This window comes from Elephantulus edwardii, unplaced genomic scaffold (assembly GCF_000299155.1).
Source record: "Elephantulus edwardii isolate Elephantulus edwardi_28Jun2011 unplaced genomic scaffold, EleEdw1.0 scaffold00135, whole genome shotgun sequence".
NCBI lineage: Eukaryota > Metazoa > Chordata > Mammalia > Macroscelidea > Macroscelididae > Elephantulus > Elephantulus edwardii.
Genome location: NW_006399885.1, coordinates 6,830,224 through 6,850,960, shown reverse-complemented (window position 1 = coordinate 6,850,960; position 20,737 = coordinate 6,830,224). Strand labels below are relative to the sequence as shown.

Here is a 20,737-nt window from a genome sequence, read left to right as displayed (position 1 = left end):
TCTAGAACAATGGCTATGTGGTGGAGTGGACCTGGGGGAGTGTTTGTTAAATAATGAAAGAATCTTTTACTTTTCTAAGAGGGTAATGTCTGGTGGGGGGGGAGCCTTGGGAGGGGACAAATCTACAACAATGAATGAATGGAAATCCAAAGCCTCTGTAAATTTTCACTGAAATTAATAACAAATTCAAATTTTAAAAAAAAGAATTAAGTTAGAGTAAAGATGGCAATGGAGCCACCTTAAAAAAAGAAAAAAAAGCAAAATTTGACCTTGAGTCTATCCCAGCTGAATTTGAAAACCATCTCAGGAACAGGGTTGAGGCATTGAGCAGAAATGAACGAAGACCAGATGAGCTGTGGGACTATATTGAGAATATCATTCATGAAGATTGCAAAAAAGATCGTTACAAAGACAAATGAGGAAGTGAAGCTTAAAATAGATGTCAGTTCTTCCTATAAAACATGAGGTCACCATAAGTTGTAATTAATTGGTGACTATGGATCTTGGTTTCAAGTCAGTCCCTTCTGTTGAGTTGGAATTGACTCATAGCTTACCCTCCAGCAGGTTTTAAGAGGCTGTAAATCACCTCAGAGGAGATGGCCCATCTTTCTGGGGAGCCACTGGTAGAGTTGAACCTCCAGGGAGTTCTGGACTTTGGATTAGCACTACAACTTTGTACAGAATACACTACCACCAGACATCTGAAAACATTTGCAAAGTTAAAGTATTACTACTTCAAAAGTCTGTTCTACTGTCTTGAGTAATCTCTTACTTGAACTTTATTGAAAGTATCCTGTAATCTAAATAGAGCACAAAAGCTTTTATCTTAACTGTAGACTACTTGATCTACTCAATCATCAGGGTGTTTTTTTCAACTAATCAGAAAGATGGCATTTCAGTTTCTTAGAAGATGAGAATAGCCAAAGAGCTTAGGGAACGTTGAAGTAGTGAAATTGTACTTCAAAATTAATGCCTCTTAACTGTCCTGCCAACTTTTAATGAGGTTGCTTATTTGATTTTGACATTTGTTTCTTTTTTTTTAATGAGTTTTTTGAGACGTGTTTTAGAGCTCTCTGGGTAATCTCTGGTTTTCTATCTTTTTCAAAATAGGCTGCCATTTGTCGATGTAGCCAACCACTGTCTGGATTCAGTGCCCGGTGCCTGGAGGATGAGCATTTGCTTCAAGCCATCAGTAAAGCCAATCCTGTCAACCGCTATATGTATGTCATGGACACCAGGCCCAAAGTATGTATCTCAACACCATACACCATGCAGTGCTGTCATCTTTATCATGCTGATTGATTGATAAGAATGGATCCATTTACTGTATTTAAAATACCTGAATTCTAATTCAGACTAGCCAAGACTACTGTTGTTAAGGAACTCATTAAGTTATTTTATTTCTTTATGGAAATATGCTACCAAGCCAAAGGTCGCATAACCCTGGTATGTCCACTTGCTGTACAGAGGTAACTTGTGGTTGCTGTGAAGCTGAACACTGTGACACTGATTTTGTGTCAAATGTGTTAATGGTTACCCATGGTGGACAGTGTTTGGTTGGAGATCCCCGATTAAAACAAGCTTGGAAGCAGGAGTGGCATCCACTTCCGTAATAGCTTGCTTTAGGAACCCTATGAACCAGGAGAGAGGATGAAAGACACACAAGTGTTGAGGATTTTTGTTCATAGGGTCGCTATGAGTTGCCTACGACTCGACAACACTTAACAACAACAACATGGAAATATACTCGAATTCTTAACTTTACATTCTTAACTATCTCTAGCGACAAAATGGGTTATACTTTATTTAAAATTAAATATTTTTCAGATTTTAGAAGCTGACATAGTGTATATATTGTATATTACATTATTCTACCAGCAACTCCAGCACAGCCATACTTAATGAATTATTCTAAATGCAGACATAGTATTTTCTAAGTGAGGATATAGAAAGACTAAAGATAGTTTTTACATTAGGTTTTACTGTCAATTGAATTTTAGAGCTAAGTTGGAGAAAAAGCTTTTGGGTCTTGCAGCTTTTTAATTTTGCTTTGTTTTACAGATGGTTAAGTTTCACCTTCATTGGGCTTTGATAGGCACATATAATCATGTAACCACACCCCTCTCCTGCTATATACCCCCATGATTCTTCCTTGTCCTTCTCTTAACCTCACCAGCCTCTGACAACCTGTGGCTTGTTTTCTGCCCATATACTTTGTTTTACCTTTGCCAGAATATCATACAGATAGACTTGTAAAGCAGATAATTTTTTGAGTCTTTGTTCTTTAACTTAGCATATATAGTTCATTTGAGATTTGTCTGTTCATCTACCAGTATTTTATTTGAGCAGATGGATGGAAATTCTGTGATAGAACCAAATGGAAATTCTAGAAATAAAAAGCATGAACCCAGCCAAGGAAAGAATAAGTTAGCTTAACAATGAGGCAAGAGAAATTACTCCGCTTGAAATACGAAGGGGAAATAATAGCAAAGGCAAAGCAGATCAGACCATCCAAGAACTATGGCACTAAAGGAGATAGTTTCATGGACGTGCGGCGTTTCATTCTTTTGTATATGGGGCCACTGTAGGTAGGAGCTGGCTTGATAACACTTGAAAATAACAACAACAAACCATGTGTCCTTGGAGAGCCAGAAGAATAAGAGAAATATTTGAAGAGATAGTTAACCTGGAATTTTCCAAAAATAATGAAACATGTCAAACCATAGATACAAGAAGCAAAAAGAACACAAAATAGGAATAAAAATATTTCAAACAGATAGACACCACAGACAAAGTGATCCCCTTAAAAAGGCTGTGAGGTGGAGGTGGAAGGAACAGCTAGCAGTTGGAAAAACAAATTCAGGCTTCCACTGGACTCTATACATAGAGCACCTACAAAGCAGAATTTAAACTCATTGCTGTTGAGTTGGCACCAACTCCTAACTGAGCTAACAGGTTTCCAAGGCCGTCAGTCATACAGGAGAAAATCTTTCTCTTGTGGAGCTACTGGTGGATTCAAACTGCCAGAGTGGTGTGCCCTTGGGGCTAGCAGTACAGTGCTCAATGGGCAACACCAGCTGAGTTACCTTCAAAGAGTAACAAGAAGCAGTAATTACTCCTCCTCCAAAAATTTGGTTTTTTCTCTAGTCATTTTTTGATTGGTTTCTAGATGAAAGTGGCACATTTGTCACTTGAAGGACACTACCTTAGATTCACTTGGGGATCTCTTATGTCATGTGTCTTATGTCTTCTTCCACACGTAGATGTAGGGAAATTTCACTCTTAATTATGTATGTGTCTTACACTATTGTGATGCAATATTATGTCATGGAAAATTAGAAATTCTAACTATTCTTTACAGAATTTTAAATTTTGACACTATACTTTCTGTTAAAATATTGGACCTTAATTAGAAATAATCAAGAAAATGAGGAAAAGAGATGTTGAGTTAGCTTATGAAATAATAAACTAGAGAATGGTAAATATTCAACTGGAAATGCTTGTTTTGTAAGACATCTGTTATGTAAGGTTATATTTTTATCAACAAGACAAATGTCAATTCTTTTTTTGCTATAAATACAGTTAAACATTCAATTCATATAGGAGCCTGAACCTAAGTTAATTAAAATTCATAATAAGCTAACATTACTTTTAATTTTTATTATAGCATCGCATGCAGAGCTGGTGGGCTACACAAAAGGACATTGGCAGAATTATAGTGATGATTTCTTCAAAAATCTGGAATGAGGAAATAAGAGAAAGCCATGAGAGAAAGCGAGTGAGCCATATAGAACACAAGCGCTTATAGGCAGCTTCATGAGGAGGGGTAGCTGCTTTAGAAGTCATTCTCATCAGTGCGCAGTCTCTTAAAAGATAATGGAGCAAATGGATTCATTTCAGTGAATTAGAATGACAATTAGAAAGGGCACCTGTACATTTGATATTTATTATTTTTGCAAAGGCTTGCTTAGGAGTCCAAAGTGTTGGTAACATCTCCTGTAAGAAAAATCTTTGTTTTAATTCTTTGCATAATCCAAGTGGGCTAATAAGAATTATTTTTAGGTAATAGTAGATAAGTTACAATTTTCTAAAAGTACAACCTTTGGGAATTTGTACATGAAAAATATGTCTTCCTCTGATTGACAGAGTTGATAGTCAAGTTCAAAAGCATGTAATCATCAAGCATAAGCGTTTTTAATGTTAACTCTTAATTTCACTTGATTCATCAGATGTGCTCCCTAACCAGTGAGTCAGTAGATCTAATTGAACAGACCTTGGTAGCAGCCAGAGACCCTTAACCAAAAAGATAATTCTTTCTTTAAAGTTCGTCGACATATGTAGGAAATTATAATATGGTGAAACTTTGAGAGCTGGAACTTGGCCACTCTGCCTTGTTCTTCCATGTTTAACAAATTTTTGGCCTTGGAATAAGCTCACGTCACACCACTTTTATGCCCTCATTTTACTAGAAAATGTTTGAATTTTCCTTTTCTGACAGGTTTCTGCTTTACCCCAGTTGAGGCTTTGCCGGTTTTCCTGTACTGCACTATTCTGCAAGAATTAAACATGCCATACCTACGTGAGCCTGTGGGTTGCATCGCCTCTGAGCTGATGCCCAACAGGAAGTTTGTGTTCCTAGAAACTGACTTCATTTTAGCTTGATTTCTGGAGACCTGTCAGGCTAAAAGACTGCAGGCTGTCCTGGTTACCATGTGGGCCTGAAGTAATCTGTTATGGAGGACCGGACCTCAAGCAATCTGAGGCATTATTTCAGAGCCCTGTCATTTTTCTCAATTATCGGACATTTCAAGCTTGTCCTGAGTGAGGTTTACAGATTGGTTCTATAAAAGTAAAGCTTTTTTAATTTGTTTATCTTTGGAAAATTTAGGACTAAAATATGAAATATATGCATCTTTTAAATTATAAGATATTAAACGCTTATGGAAAATTGCCTAAAAGTGTAAGTGAATTAACTTTGTGAATTATTTGTGGGGAAGTTCCAGACTGGACCTTTCCTCTATAGCAATTACATCATAACTTTACAGTATCCTCCTTTATTATAAATAACGTGTGACATTTTTATTTATTAAAAAATAATAACTTGGTTAAGTTTCTTTAAACTCTGTTAATGATAATATATTGAATATTTCCATGATGTTTTGGTAGCTAAGTTAAAAATGAAAAGTAATTTGTCTCTAAATGGTTTTTTTTTCCTTTTAGCTGAATGCTATGGCCAACAGAGCTGCTGGCAAAGGCTATGAAAATGAAGACAATTATTCTAACATTAGATTTCAGTTTGTCGGGATTGAAAATATTCATGTCATGAGGTCCAGCCTTCAGAAATTACTGGAAGGTATGATTTCTGTTTATCTTCTAGATAGAAATAGAAATGTCTTCTAGTCACATATAATTTTTTAAAAAATTTTTTTTGTAATTTTAAATAACTATTAGTTACTTCCCAAAAGTGATAAACAACTGACAAATATATTGAGCTCCAAATGTGGTCAGTATTTAAAAAAAGAGATCAATGTTATATCTTTTTTAAAAAATCAAGTCTTAGAAACCCGTTGTGTATTTCACACCATAGGTGCGTCTTAGTTTGTGGGAGTGACCTTGTAGGTATTCAGCAACCACGTCTGGGTCACGCGACTGGGCAATGTGGCTATAGTGGTTTTGTGGATACTTTTTGATAGATAATGCCTGTCATTATAGTAAAAATTGACTTTTGATAATGCTGTTTTATTTAAATATTTAGAAGTATTTTTTTTGACAGTGTATGACTTTATAATCCTAAGATACTAGTCAATTTTGATTAAATGCTTGTGACAAGGGTTTTTTGCCCCCATAGGAGAATGGAATAATTAAATGTCACAAAATGACAGAAAAATATATCTATAAATCCATTTTTGAGTTTCTGATAGCATCTGCAAAGCTTTATGAAGAGACTTTGCTATTCATTTTGTCCTTTCTCTCCAGTTTACTAACCTAGAGACACATTGAACAGAAGCAGTACAACCTCCATCTAGATGCTAATTAAAATTTCCCCCTCTTTCAGTCAATGGTACCAAAGGGCTGTCTGTCTGTGATTTCTACTCTGGTATGGAGAGCTCCGGATGGCTTCGCCACATCAAAGCCGTTATGGATGCTGCAATCTTCTTAGCCAGAGTAACTGTTTAATAATTGTTTGGGGGGTTGGTTTTGCTAGGAAAGGAATGAATCCGTTTTGTTGAGTAGTGCTATCTGTTCTAAGTACGTAATTTTGTTATGCGGTGAGACTCACTTTAATGTATCATTTATAAATAACATGTTGCACTTAATATAGGAACTTCGAAAGAAATTTTCAAATACTTGGAAATAATATTTTTGTTGTATTTTTTCTGCATGAGTCTGTGCTTTGCTTTGGGTTTTGGAAATGTTGCTGTGACAGCATTGCTGTTAAAATGGTAGCTGTTCTTTAGGATGCCATCAGCCTTGTAGGGTAGGAGCAGCAGAGGTCCAGCCTTCAAAGTGTGCAGGCTGATCCAGTCCTCACATTCCCACTTTGTGCTGTCTTTGTTACCAGCCACTCTCTGACTCATTTTCTTTCTGACCCTCGCCTCCCAGAGTTAGGTCCTAGCTCCCAGATTCAAAGAACTGTCCTCCCTGACTTGGAGCTGGGTTCCCACACCTTTCAGGCAGCCAGCCACATGCTGAGGGGTTCACAACTCCCTTCTTTTCTGACCTAGCAAACCCTACAACTGTGGGTTTGCTGTAATGACTCACAAAGTATACCATCCTTGTAGTTGCAGATTTATTGTAGCCAGAAAAGATACAAATGAAGAGATGAATAGAGTGAGGTCTGGGAGATTTGCAAACTGGAGCTTCCTTGTCCCATGGAATATAATACCTTCCCAACAGTAGATGTTCTTGTCAATGAGGAAGTCTGCTGAGTCTGCCTTCATGACTGGTTGGCCGGTCTAGTTGTGGTGGGGTAAATGGTGCCCCTGAGACCACACAGATAAGTCTTTCTTGGTCTGACCAGTTCCTACTTGCCAGCACCAGTCTTCTGGTATTATCTCGAAGTCTCACACCAAACTATCCCAGTTACTCTAAGGAAACAAGAGGAGAATTAGGTCCTTTGATCCCCAGATTCCTACTAGTATTGAAACTGAAACCATACTCACTGCTGTTAAGTTGATTCCAACTCATACTGACCCTGCAGGGCAGGACAGGGTAGAGCTGCCCCATAGGTTTCCTAAGGCTTTACATCTTTACAGAAGCAGGCTACTTTGTCTTCTCCCATGGAGCAGTTGATAGATTGAGACCACCAACCTTTAGGTTAGCAGCCAAGTGCTCAAGCTCTGGGTACCAGGGCTTTTCATTTAGAGTATAGTTTGGAGTCAGTAGATCATATTGATTTATCTCAACTGAAGCTTGCTGAGAAAAAAAAATGTGATCTTTCCTTTCAGGCAATAATGGTTGAAAATGCAAGTGTGTTGGTCCATTGTTCTGATGGCTGGGATAGGACTTCCCAGGTCTGTTCCCTTGGCTCTCTCTTACTGGATTCCTACTACAGGACAATCAAAGGATTCATGGTGAGCATTCATTCCACTGGTTCTTAAATGCCCACTTTTCACCCACACAACTGTATTTGGCAGTGTTTGAAAACATGCTTAGTTGTGACAGCTGATGGGGGTGGTACAGCTAGATCTAGTTGTTAAAGCCAGGAGCTTCCAACAACTTGGCCTAGATGACAGGAGAGCTGAGGTGTAGACACTAGGGTTAAAGTGATTTCCACTTGTGCCTCTATGACAGAAAGTTTAGATTTAAAGGGAGTATTTTTTTCCCTCCTAAAATGACAACAGAAATCTTTTGGTCTTTCTCATTTTTATCTAAGACACAAAAAGCATACTTAAAAATTACATTTTGGAGAAAGCTTCCTATTTAAAGCTCTTCCATTTGTAAAAGATGACTTACCAAGTAGCCTGTTTTGTATCTGGACATTAAATTTCTGGTTGCACATATTTTTTGCTTTATAAAGTTAAATCTTTGGCTCCTGCTTTTTATCTTTTAACATGATCAAATTAATTTGTTTTAACTCATGGTGAGCGAAAAAAATAAGCTGTTGGAAAGCTTCCGTTTGCCTGGAATTGTAGTGCAATTTGAAAGTACGGGAAGGTTTAAAATCACCACGCCCCTCATTGTTTGGTGGTGCTGACATTTTGAATTTTGGAGGCCAAACTGAAAGGCTGCTAATATGGAAATGATGTTCAGCAAAAAGAAGCACTTGCCTTGAGGGTGTGACACAAGGGATTGCCATGTTTGACTTTAGTTGTTTGCTAGACAACCACATGATTTCATGTGATAAAATAACCAGGAGCTCTCTAGAGCTTCAGAGGCCAAAGGACCAGGTTGAACAGGTTCATAGCTCCTTTCAGTGCCTGTAAGTAATTTGCTGTAGAGGGATCCAGGAGAGTGATTGATTGAGGGTCTCATTTACAGAGGAGTGATGGTGGGATGAGGGCCTAAGAAGGAGAAGGCTGGGAGGCAGAGCTTTGGACTCATTTTGGGTATTGAGAAATCATTACAGAATTTTAAACTGGATTAGGCCTGCTAATTAAAGATGGCTTGGTGGCTCATAGATGGCAGTAGGGAGTGAGAAAGGAGGCCAGGAGACCAGCATAGAAAGATCTCAGGAATACAAGAGAGAAGAGGGGCCAGGACTGACGCAGTGATGTGATAATGGACAGGGGCTGGTGGATCCAGGGTTACTAAGAAGTAAGTAAGTAAGAAGTAGTAGTAAGAGGTGTGGGGAGGAAGAGAGGAGGAGTAATCTCAGATGGCTTCCAGGTTCTTTCTTGGTTGCCAAGATATGTGTGGTGACGTTCTTCTGCTGTTCACAGGCAGGTTTATTGAGAAAGGGGTGGCATTAGGCTTTGGACATGGGTGTATCTAAAAACAGCCAAAGCCAGTGAAATCTGAGACTGTAGCCTGACAATCCCTTGTCCATGGCCACACGGACTATCTAGTGCATAATGGTGGAGTGAGGATTTGAACCTGTGTGGTGACTTTCTTTGACTTTATGCAGAAATTATAGAGACAGAAGATTAAATCAGAGCAGTGAAAAGTGGAGATTTTAACACCAGGAAGAGAATGTGCCTGTTGATTATGTAAAGAAACTATAATATATATTAAAGACTAAGAAGATATGTTTAGATTGTTGTTGTGTATCATTGAGTCAGAACCAATCCATAGCCAACCCTCCAGTATGTTTTCAGAGACAGTTAATCATAGGGAAGGACATTGCCCATTCTTCTCCCACAGACCAGCTGGCGATTCAAACCGCATGGCTTCAGAATTGCAGCATGGCTTCTTATCACTAGGCCACCAGATCTCCCTGTGTTTAGATTAGACTGAAACTCCCTGTGTTTAGATTAGACTGAAAAAAAGTAATTCCTGTGGAATTGGTAACTAGAAAAGCTATGAAAAAGACTATCAGTCAGGATGCTAGAGAAAACATTGGGATTTTTAATATAGTAAACTTCACACACACAATAGCAAAGAGATGGAAGCAACTCAAGTGCCCATCAACAAATAAATGGATAGAGAAGCTGTGGTATATTCACACAATGGACTACTATGCTGCATTGAAAAACAAGGAACTCATGAAATATTATACAAAATGGGTGACCCTGGAGGACATTATGCGGAGTGAAATCTCTTAGTCACAAAAGGACAAATACTGCATAATGCCACTGTTATAAAATAGGACCGATGTTGGGGTTGGGAAGGAAACGGCGAAAAAAGGGGATAAATAATGTACACTGCATTGAAACAGATGAAGGAAAGAACTTTTTAAAAGGAATATATGATTAAATACTATTTGCATGACAGCAGTCCAGAATAGCCGCATAGCAAAGTTGGCTGGAGGGAGGGAGAAACTGTATAACAATAAAATAAGTTTTTTAAAAATTTATTTATTTTATTTTTATTTTTTTTTTTCAAAAAGAGAACCGAGCTGCGGGGAGGGATGGGCAAGGAGGAAAATGTGACAATGAATGAATGGAAATCCATGTTCTCTATAAACTTTCATTAAAATCTAAAAAAATAATATAGTAAACTTCACTGTTTGCATTGGTCTCTTCCTCCATTTTTTTCCTGAATAGGGTATAATTTAGGTATAAGTAAGAAGATGGTTCTAAATATCCCTCTGATCCTTTTAATCTACAACCAAGAGTTAATCACTAGGAGTAACATTTTGGCTTATCTTTTTCTAGGATTTTCCCTATGCAAATACCATTTTTTCCCCTAGGTCTTATATCCTCCTCTGTCCCATAACCATAAATGAAAAGGATAGAATTCTACTTTTAAATAAAAAATCATCCAAAACAAACAAAATATCCTAAATCAAACAAAATACTCCAAACAATATTGCTGAAAGTTGTTAAAAATGGATTTCCTTTTCCTTGTTAAGGTCTTGATAGAAAAAGACTGGATCTCCTTTGGACATAAGTTTTCAGAGAGGTGAGTTGCGCTCTCCTCTGTGTCCCTCCCAAGTGGTCTAACTAGTTGAGGTTGCCTGGGTGTTTGTGTTCTTTGTGAATGCACATCTGAAGGTAGATGTGAGCTTTGTGATTCTATATGATGATTTATGTGAAGACTGGTCTAACTTTTGCCTTTCTTTTGTCTTCTTTACTAGTTTTAGTCTTTTTATGACTGTTTAATATTTCTCTTTGGCTGAATTGTAGTATTTAGAACTTCGAGAAAGTCCCTATAAATTACTTAAGTAAAGCACTGCAGTTCTCTTGTGTTTTAGAGTTTCCCCCCTAATGTTTGAATTTAACAATATTTGTGTAATGGGCTTCTGCCAGAGGCACTCTTTAAAGCTTGTGCTTTTTTGTGGGGTTAGGTGTGGCCATCTGGATGGTGACCCAAAAGAAGTCTCACCAGTGTTCATTCAGTTTTTGGAATGTGTGTGGCATTTGACCGAGCAGTTTCCACAAGCCTTTGAATTCAATGAAGCGTTTCTTCTTCAGATCCATGAACATATTCATTCATGCCAGTTTGGAAACTTCCTTGGAAATTGTCAGAAGGAAAGAGAGGAACTCAAGTAAGATAATTTGATTGTAATGGACTTTTACTGGAGTCAAAGAATAATGGACTCTACTGGAGTCCAAGATAAACTATAAACTTAACACAGTGTCTTAACAGTATGAACTGGTTTTTCTGACAAAGATTTCTTTGCCTTTATTTCTGAAACTAAGTTCTCTCTTGAATATTCCCTAACGCATCAGGTCAGTGGTTTGTGTGTGTGTGTGTGTATGTATGGAGGGGGTGTGTATACATATATGTGTGTATATATACATATACACACGCACACACATATATATGCGTGTGTGTGATATATGTGATATATATATTATATATATAAAAATATATATTTTAAATATATATTTAAAAAACCAAACAGCAAAGTACTGATAATTGTGAAGAGAAGTTCAGAACATTTAAACAGACTGCTCTGCCTGTGTAACTCTGATCAAGAAATGGGCTAGAAGCTTCTCTCATTCTCTTTTTCATTTGAATAGATATTCTAGAACAAAAAGATTTTTATTATTTTCTATTACTGAAAGTGTTTGTTATCAGCTTTAAAATGTGATTAAAAAGATTTGATAGCTGTTTCTCTCGTCTATATTATGCTGATGCCTTTAAGCTCCCATTTCTGAGGACGTGGGTGGCTGCAGTCATTCTGTCGTATGTTGGTTCTCACATGATCTTGGCTATAGCTCTGAGACTGTCCACAGCTCCATCTGCTTTTTGCTGACTAGTCTTTAGGGTAACTGTTGCCGGCCAAGTTTTGATGCAAGAGAGATTTGAAGTAAGGCTAAGGGGGCATGTATATTTTAGGCTGGATTTATGAGTTTAGATTTCTTATAGTAGACAATAATGAGAAGGTGCAGATTCTTGAGTATAGAAGTGACGGAAACAATACCTCCTAAGGATATGAAGGCAGGCACATGTTCTCACTCCCAACATAATGCTGTATGTTGTTGTTGGGTGCTCTTGTGTCAACTGTGACTCATGGCAGTCCTACGAATGACAGACCTGCACATTGCCCTATCGTGCACCATCCTCATGGTCTATGCACAAGCCACTGCTTTGCCCTATGCATCTTATTCAAGATTGTGCTCTCTCTCTGATCCTACACCTTTCCCATCATGACGCTTTTTTCGAAGAACTGATTCCTCCTGACAGCATGCCATGACAACACTATAACACATGAGACCAAGTTTCACCATCTCTATATAAGATACTTTCTAATAACTGGAATAAAATAGTGAAGACAGAAACTCCAGTTGGGATGGCACTTGATAGTTTGGAGGTAATAAGTAAATAGAATATGCTGATGGCAGGGCTGGATAAGTGGAAAATTCTAAAGATGTCTAGAAAATAAAGGGTGTTATAAAGGATAGCAAATCAAATCATTCATAATAGTGTCTCATAAAAGGTGATCATTTTTATATGCCCTCTGGTCTCAGGACTATGGCCAAGGGGATGTCAAGGTCACCAAAAAGAATTTGGAGGTTGCCGGGGACTTGTGTGAAAGTGTTTCCAAGTCTGACTAAGAGCTCCAACATTTAGAAAAGGAGAAAAACATTATAAAGTAATAATTTATCATAATCTCTCAAGGGAGCAAATGACTCTTCTCACAGTACAGAGACCTTTTAGGAGAAAACCATCTTGAAAAGTAGTGAATGCATCCTCACAAAGCAAAAGCTGGTGAAAGAGTTGGTGTTTCCTCATGGTCTTTTTTAAAAGAAAATAGGTATCTTGGGGGTCATAGAAAAATGAGCTATCCTGTGTTCCTCTGCCCACATTAAATTCCCTGCATACTGTCTAAAACCATTCCTTCCTTTCCCTACTTACTCATCAATCTAAAATTGAATTGGCATTTTAAAAAAATTATACATAATGTTGTGATTTGCCCCCATTTCTTTACTGCTAATTTTGCTCTGCCCTGCATTATTTGCTGCGCCCGACCAGATACAGGGTTGAGGGACCAAGGCCAAGTAGGGAGGTATGTTGTTGTTATGTGCCATTGAGTGGCTTGTGACTCATAGTGACCCTATGTACAACAACCTTAAACTCTGTTCTGTCCTGTGCCAATCTCATTGTCTCCGACACACACATCCCGATTACCCCAGTCACCGAATCAATCCACCCCTCAGAGGGCCTTCCCCTTCTGCGCCTATGCCTGCCCTCCACCCTCCCAAACATGATGTCCTTCTCCAAGGACCAGTCTCTCCTTACAGCATGACCAAAGTTTGTCAGACGAAGCCTCAGAATCCTTGCCTCCAAGGAGCAGCCAGGTTTAACCCCCCCAGGATGAATCTGTTTGTTTTCTTAGCAGTCCACAGTACCCTCAGTACTCTTCTTCAACACCAAAGCTCAAAGGCATCAATTATCCTTCTATCCTCTCTAGTCATTGTCCAACTCTCTGATGCACAACAAGTGATTGCAAAGACCATGGACTATATCAGACTCACCTTAGTTTAAAGAGACACACCGTTGCTCTTGAGTACTTTAGAGAGGTCCCTAACAGCAGACTTTCCCATTGTAATACGTCTTTTAATTTCCTGGGTGCTGGTGCCAAGGGTGTTGATTGTTGAGCCAAGCAACCTAAAGCTGTGAACAATCTCAGTCTCTTCACCATCCATCCTGATGCTGCCAATTGGTCCAGAGGTAAAAACCTTTGTCTTCTTGACATTGAGCCTCAGTCCATACTGAAGGCTGCAGTCCTTGACCCTCTGCAGCAAGTGCATGAGGTCCTCTTCAGTTTCAGCAAGCAGGGTTGTGTCATCTGCATAACGCAGATTGTTGATAGATCTTCCACCAATCCTGATGCGCATTTCTCCTCATAGAGCCCAGCCTCCCGGATGATCTGTTCTGCATACAGGTTGAAAAGGTATGGAGACAGGACACATCCTTGGCGTACACCCTTCCCAATTTTGAACCATGCAGTGTTTCCTTGCTCTGTTCTGACGACTGCTTCTTGGTTCAAGTATAGGTTTCGCATTAGAATGATCAAGTGTTCTGGGATTCACATTCTTCTCAGAGTCAGTGATAGTTTGTTATGGTCCACACAGCCAAGCGCCTTTGCATAATCAATGAAGCACAGATAGACATTCCTCTGGTATTCCCTGCTTTCAGCCAAGATCCATCTAACATCAGCTACAATATCCCTAGTACCACGACCCCTTCTAAACCCAGCCTGGACTTCTGGCAGTTCTCTGCTGATGTGCTGTTCCAGTCGTTTTTGGATAGGCTTCAGCAGAATCTTGCTTGTATGTGAAATCAATGATATTGTTCTATAGTTTCCACACACTGTTGGGTCACCCTTCTTTGGGATGGGAACAAATATAGATGTCCTCCAGTCAGTTGGCCAAGTGGTTGTTCTCCAGATTTCTTGGCACAGCTTGGTGAGCACGTCCAGGGCAGCATCTGGTAGCTGAAATATGTCAGTTGGCATACCATCTATTCCTGGTGCCTTATTTTTTGCTATATCCTTGAAAGCAGCTTGAACTTCTTCCTTCATCACCATAGGCTCTTGCCTATGTTGTTTAATTTAATTCTTCTGTGTCTGCCAATTCCTTTCGATACAATTACTCAGTACATTCTTTTCATCTTCTTTTATTATTTCCTGGATCATTTAATATTCTGCCTAAAGCATCCTTGATTAGAGCAACTTGAGGTTTGAATTTGTTCTTCAGTTCCTTGAGCTTAAGAAATGCTGAACAAGTTTGGCCCTTTTGATTTTCTGACTCCAACTCCTTGCACATTTCATTGTAATATTTTACTTTTATTTTGTATATATGTGTATGGTCATTTGACAAAGGTCTGGCAAGTTTATATGAAATTATATGAGCTAACAGAGGAATCTTTTAAGCTATCATGTGAGAGAAAACATTCTGTGTTGCATTTGAGAGGCATGGTTTTATTAGGGGCATGGTTATGGGCGAAAAGAAGAAGAGAGAAGGCAGACTTCAGAGCCAGGGTGAAGTTAGACTGTGAATGGAAGCCCAGCAATTTGCAGTGAGGAGTCTTTGCACTGACGCTTTTTCAACGGTAGGAATATCTTTATGTTTTTGATTATCATTAAGGTTGAAGGAGAAGACGTACTCCCTGTGGCCATTTCTTTTGGATGACCAAACAAAGTACATCAATCCTCTCTACGATTCCACATCTCAGAAGTTTACAGTCTTGGAGCCAAGTACCATCTCTTTCAATTTTAAGTAAGTCACCTAATGGACTCATTTATACTGTTTGTTCTCAAGCACAATGTATTGAAACTCTTTTTTTCCCTTATCATGAAGGTTTTGGAGAAGCATGTACCACCAATTTGATCGAACATTGCATCCTAGGCAATCTGTGTTTAACATAGTTATGAATATGAATGAGCAGAATAAGCAATTAGAAAAAGAGATTAAAGACCTGGAATCTGTAAGTACTCTGAAGTTATCTCTTGTCGTTTATCAAGTTGGTTTATTTCCTTATTTGTTTAGCAAGTGGATTACTGTGTGAATTAACCTCATAAGCATCCTTATTGGGTGCTTCAGATCATGTCTCCTCTACTTTGATTGAATAATTTTGTTTGAGTGGCATTGTCAGTGTTTTAGAAGACATTGAAATGTGTGAAGAATAGCAAGAAAGGCAGCGCATATCCAGATGCTCACCCTTAGCTTGGTGAGAGCTCAGCATGTCCAGATCTGCTGCAGAACTTTCTGATTTTGCTTTAAGAAATTACCCATAGACCTATTTTTTTTTAATTTCACTTTGATTTGGGTTTTAATTTTAATAGCTTCACTCTCTTTTTAATTTTTTTTATTTTATACTGATACATTTACAAAGTTCAAATACATTGTTTTTCATACAAGATCCTTCTCATTTCGTTCACCCCCACCTACCCATTGAATTGTGTGATACTGTGATTAACACCCCACCCCAGCCCTGCCCATTCTCACTGCTCTACTTCCACTCTCCCCCAACTTGAATCCTCATACACATTCTACAATAATGGTTTTATACAGTATTTGTCCTTATGGGACTGAGTTGGTTCACTCAGCATAATGTTCTCCAGTCCCTCTCAAGTTGGGTCATCATTTACCAAATCATTGCTCCTGTGTGCTACATAGTATTCCATTGTATGAATGTACCACAACTTCTGAGTCCATGCGTTTGTGGTTAGACATCTGGGCTGTTTTCATGTTCTTGTAATGGGTGAATAATGCTGCTATGAACATTGGTGTACAAGTGCCCATTTGAGCTTCAGTTCTCATTTTCTCAGAATATATTCCAAATAGTGGAATAGCTGGGCCATATGGAATTTCAGTGTTCAGCTTTTTTGAGGAAATACCAAACTGCCTTCTAGAGTGGTTGTACCATTTTTTAATCCCTCCAACAATGTATAAGAATTCCTATTTCACCACATCTCTCCAACATTTATTACTTGCTGTCCTGTTAAACTTTACCACTGCTACTGGAGTGAGATGGTATCTCACTGTGACCTATCTTAAGACCTCTCTGTATCACTACCCAGTCTGCCTTCCTCCCTCACACCTACGTTGAGCCAGGATTCACTGCCCTAGATTTGATGTTAATTGTTCCATTATATTTTTGTACTTTGCTACATGTTGGTGTCCATGAACAATTTGCAGCATTGTTTTGCATCATTTGAAATAATTTTAGTATATATTTTAAAAGAAAAGGCAGTAAATCGCATAGGAGGAGATTGCCCATCTTTTTCCTGCAGAGCAGCTGGTGGATTCAAACTGCATTCCTTTGGATTGGCAATGCAATTCCTTACCACTGAAGCCACCAGAGATTCCTGACCCTAGGTTAGATTTATTAAAACCCAGCCCAAATCCATTGCTATCAAGTTGATTCTACCTCACAAGAACCCTCCACCAGCTTTCCGAGGCTGTAAATCTTTACAGGAGGAAACTGTCTTTCTTCAGTGGAGTGGCTGGTGGATCCCAGCCCATAGCTGCTTGGTTAGTCACCCAGCTGACCTGTCAGCAATCCTTTTAGGGTTTTTATACAGAAGTATTGACTTTTCCTCCTGACACATTCCAGCTTTTTTAGGTTTTATTGTGTGTCAGATAGTAATTCTTTGTTGACAGCTAGCCTTGTCCTGTCATACCTGATATTCCACTTTACTTAGGGTATGTTTTATAGAGACATTTTAACATTTTATGTCATCAAATAATGTTTTATGTTGTATCACTACCTGTTTAAGAAAGCTCTTCCACCTTGAGGTTTTCCTATAACATTTTCTTTGCTGTAAAATCTATCTCTTTCTGGCCTGCCTTTCTGGTGTGCATATATTCCTTAGACAGCTTTTAGATACAGAAGTTACTTAGCTAGGGAACCAAGCCCACTGCTGGCAAGTCACCTCACTCTTAGTGACCTTACAGGACATGGTAGAACTGCCTTTTGGGGCTGGGAATATTTATGGGTGCAGACTACCCCATCTCTTTCTGCTGTGGCATGCCTGATGTCTTCGAACCACCAGCCTTTGGCAGGGTGCGCAGGCCATTGCTTTATTTCTGTGCCACCAGTAGGAGGATATTTTGAGAGAGAGACAAGCACACAGTCTGGAGATGGGTGCAAAGGTTGGAGGAACAAGAGTCTCCTCCAAAGAATACTTTCTTACTCCTCTGTTCTTTGGAAGGAAAAGTTCCATTGTGTGGGAACCTGGTGTGTTCACTTGGCAAACCCTTTATGGCAAACTGTGTAGGAAAAAGTTCCTTAGAGTCATTGAAATCTTTCATTAAATTAGTTTGTGATTTCAAGATGAATGACTCATATAAATCTTTCTTTATAAAACATTTACTTGCCACACTTTCTTGGTAGCATATGCCGTCTTCAAAAGTGAAAGCATAGTAACTTTCCTCATTCAAGTCTGGATGAATTGATTTTTTAAGATAAATAGGAAAATGACAAGTATTTCAGTTATTTGAGTTGGAAACAATAAAGGTTTTCACTCATGTCTTACTCTTCTCTACTAGATTTTAATGTTTTTGAGATAACCATTTGCATTTCATGCAAAACATTTGCAGAAATTTTTTTAATTGCTTTTTTAAAAATTAGCTAATGGATGGAGAAGCTATGGTATATTCACACAATGGAATACTATGCTGCATTGAAAAAACAAGGAATTCATGCAATATTATTCAAAATGGGTGACCCTGGAGGACTTTATGCTGAGTGAAATATCTCAGTCACAAAAGGACTTATTGTCTCATAGTGCCACTGTTGTAAAACGGGACTGACATTGGGGTTTGGGTGAGACTGAGAAAGATGGGATAAATAATGTATACTGCATGTGTACTGATGAGGGAGAGAACTGTTTAAAAGGGATATGTTGTTGTTATGTGCCATCGAGTCACTTGCAACTCATAGCGACCCTATGTACAAGAGCCCTAAATGCCATTCTATCCTGTGCCAACCTAGCCATCTCAAACGCACTTATTCCCAATACTCCAGCCACAGAATCGATATGATTAGGTATTATTGTCATGACAGGAGTCTAGATTGAAGGCTGCATAGTGGACTGGACTTGGGAGTAGGGATTGTATACCAATGAAAGAATTTTTCTTTTACTTTTCAAAGAGAAGAACGAACTGGGGGGAGAGGGGCATGCAAGAAGAAAAGTGCAACAGTGAATGAATGGGACTCTAAAGTGTCTATAAATGTTCATTAAAATTAATAATAAAAAAATTAGTAAAAAAAAACCCCTTAGCATGTATTGACCATGTAGTATATGCAGTTAGTAATTTCTTTCCAATTTGGATTTATTTTAGAAGATTAAGCGGCACAAAAATAAACAAACAGATGGTATCCTCACCAAGGAATTGTTACATTCAGTTTGTCCCGAATCGCCTAGCCTCAAAACGTCCTTGTGCTTTAAGGAACAGACTCTCCTGCCTGTGAGTGATGCTCTTCGAACAATAGAGGGCAGCAACTCCGCGGACAATCGGTACAGCGACTACTCAGAGACCTTCTCCAAGGCGGAGCCAGGCGTTGTCAGCCTCGAGTTTGGCGTGGCGAGGATGACTTGCTAGAGTCCTCTGTGGGTGTCTTCTGAACTGGAGGTTGTGGTGCAAGAACCTGTGCTATTGCAAAGATGGTCTGGGCCTCATGACCAAAAAGGGATTTTTCTAGTGATCTTGTGGTTTAACAGTAGGCTTATAGTTGAGGAAAAACAAAACAAAACTGTTCTTGTGAGAGAAACAGGTCAAGTTTAATTGCATTTTTAAGCAAAGAGTGACATTCAGTTCTATAAGAAGTAAGCGATATTTTGGGGGAATTTACCCAGAACACAATTTGCACTGTACACTGGTGAATTGACTCTTTTGTATGATTCATGTGGTAAGCCAAACATGGATGAGCTTTCATAAGTTTAACTTAATTGTCAGTAAGCAAAACTTGATGAAATGGGTCCTTACTTAATAATGAACATGGCATGTGCTTTCAATTATGTAAAGTAACTATGAATACCTACAAATATTTTGCCAGTTAATAGTGTTTAATGTTGAAGTACCATGGATAATATTTCTAAGAAAGCCTTAAAATAAATTTTCAGCTCATTCTTTGCCTTTAAGTTTTATAGCTTGAAACAAGATTTCTATTTTTGTTTTCATGTTGGTCCATCTTGCTCATTTGTAAAGAATGGTGTTCTCGTAACTGCAGGAGTTGCATGCCATCCTAAGGAAACCACTCCTGTATAAACAGTTGCCAAAGTACACTGCTTAATTCTTGCTTAGCTGGTCACCTTCCATATTCAAAATTAGTCAAAGCAAAAAGTCTTCTTCTAATTGCAATTTTTAAAGCATTAATTTGATAAGTTTTTCTTTAAAACATAGGTAGGTTATTGATCTGTTAAACAGAGAGTATATTTTTTCTGTTTTCTATATACAGATTACTACATTCGGTTGATTTTTCTCTTATGATTGACTTTATTCCATTGGAAACTATGTAAATTAAGAAATACAACACTGCTATGTTTTCAGAAACAAGAAATAGTGCATATTTTAAGGAATAGTACATGTAAAAAAAATTGCTTTATCTTTCAGTGACTTTCAGTTTCTCCAAATACTTCTGGTTTAAAAAACAAACCACCAGTAATTGTTCTTTCTCATGTTACTTATGGAAGAAGGAAAAATTAAGGAGAGCCTGATATAAAGCTAATATTTAACAGAACCACCCAATTCCTAGGAAGGATTTCATTTTTCCAAGTCTTTTTAACAGTCTATTTCATGTAGTAGTCCATTATCTATAAATGACCAAAAACAATCAAATTCACTTTAAATTATCACCTAAAAAATTGAAAACAGATGATATTTTTTACAATTGGCAAAATTGGCAGTACTGTTCAGCCAGGATTGTAGTTGATGTTTTCAGCATCATGAGCGGCATAGGGTACCATAAGGGCCCTGGGAAATCTCTGTAGGATCTCTCTCACCCTCACCACATCTGTATCTCTTGTATTAGTTTTGAACATGACAATTATTTCCCCCAAATGGAAAAAAAGCATGTTTTCTTTGAGACTTTAGCTAATCCTTCTTATTTTCCACATTCCTTTTCTTTAGCACAATATGTAATGAGAAAAATGCCCTGTAAATTGTAGTTTATGGAAACACTAATCTCTCTGACAGCAAAGGGACACGTTTGTGCCTTGTTACTTGGTTCCAGTCAC

The 20,737-nt window shown here is 38.3% G+C and overlaps 1 protein-coding gene across 1 annotated transcript in view; it reads left to right on the top strand.

Annotated features, from left to right (window-relative positions):
- Nucleotides 1–19,103, top strand: part of MTMR6 (myotubularin related protein 6) — a 49,603-nt gene extending 30,500 nt beyond the window's left edge. The window contains exons 6-14 of the mRNA XM_006894115.1: nt 1,111–1,245; nt 5,221–5,353; nt 6,056–6,165; nt 7,449–7,574; nt 10,454–10,503; nt 10,889–11,089; nt 15,141–15,272; nt 15,354–15,480; nt 18,843–19,103. Of these exons, the coding sequence (XP_006894177.1) occupies nt 1,111–1,245; nt 5,221–5,353; nt 6,056–6,165; nt 7,449–7,574; nt 10,454–10,503; nt 10,889–11,089; nt 15,141–15,272; nt 15,354–15,480; nt 18,843–19,103 (1,275 nt within the window). The remainder of the gene's footprint in view (nt 1–1,110; nt 1,246–5,220; nt 5,354–6,055; nt 6,166–7,448; nt 7,575–10,453; nt 10,504–10,888; nt 11,090–15,140; nt 15,273–15,353; nt 15,481–18,842) is intronic.
- Nucleotides 19,104–20,737: the final 1,634 nt, after the last annotated feature.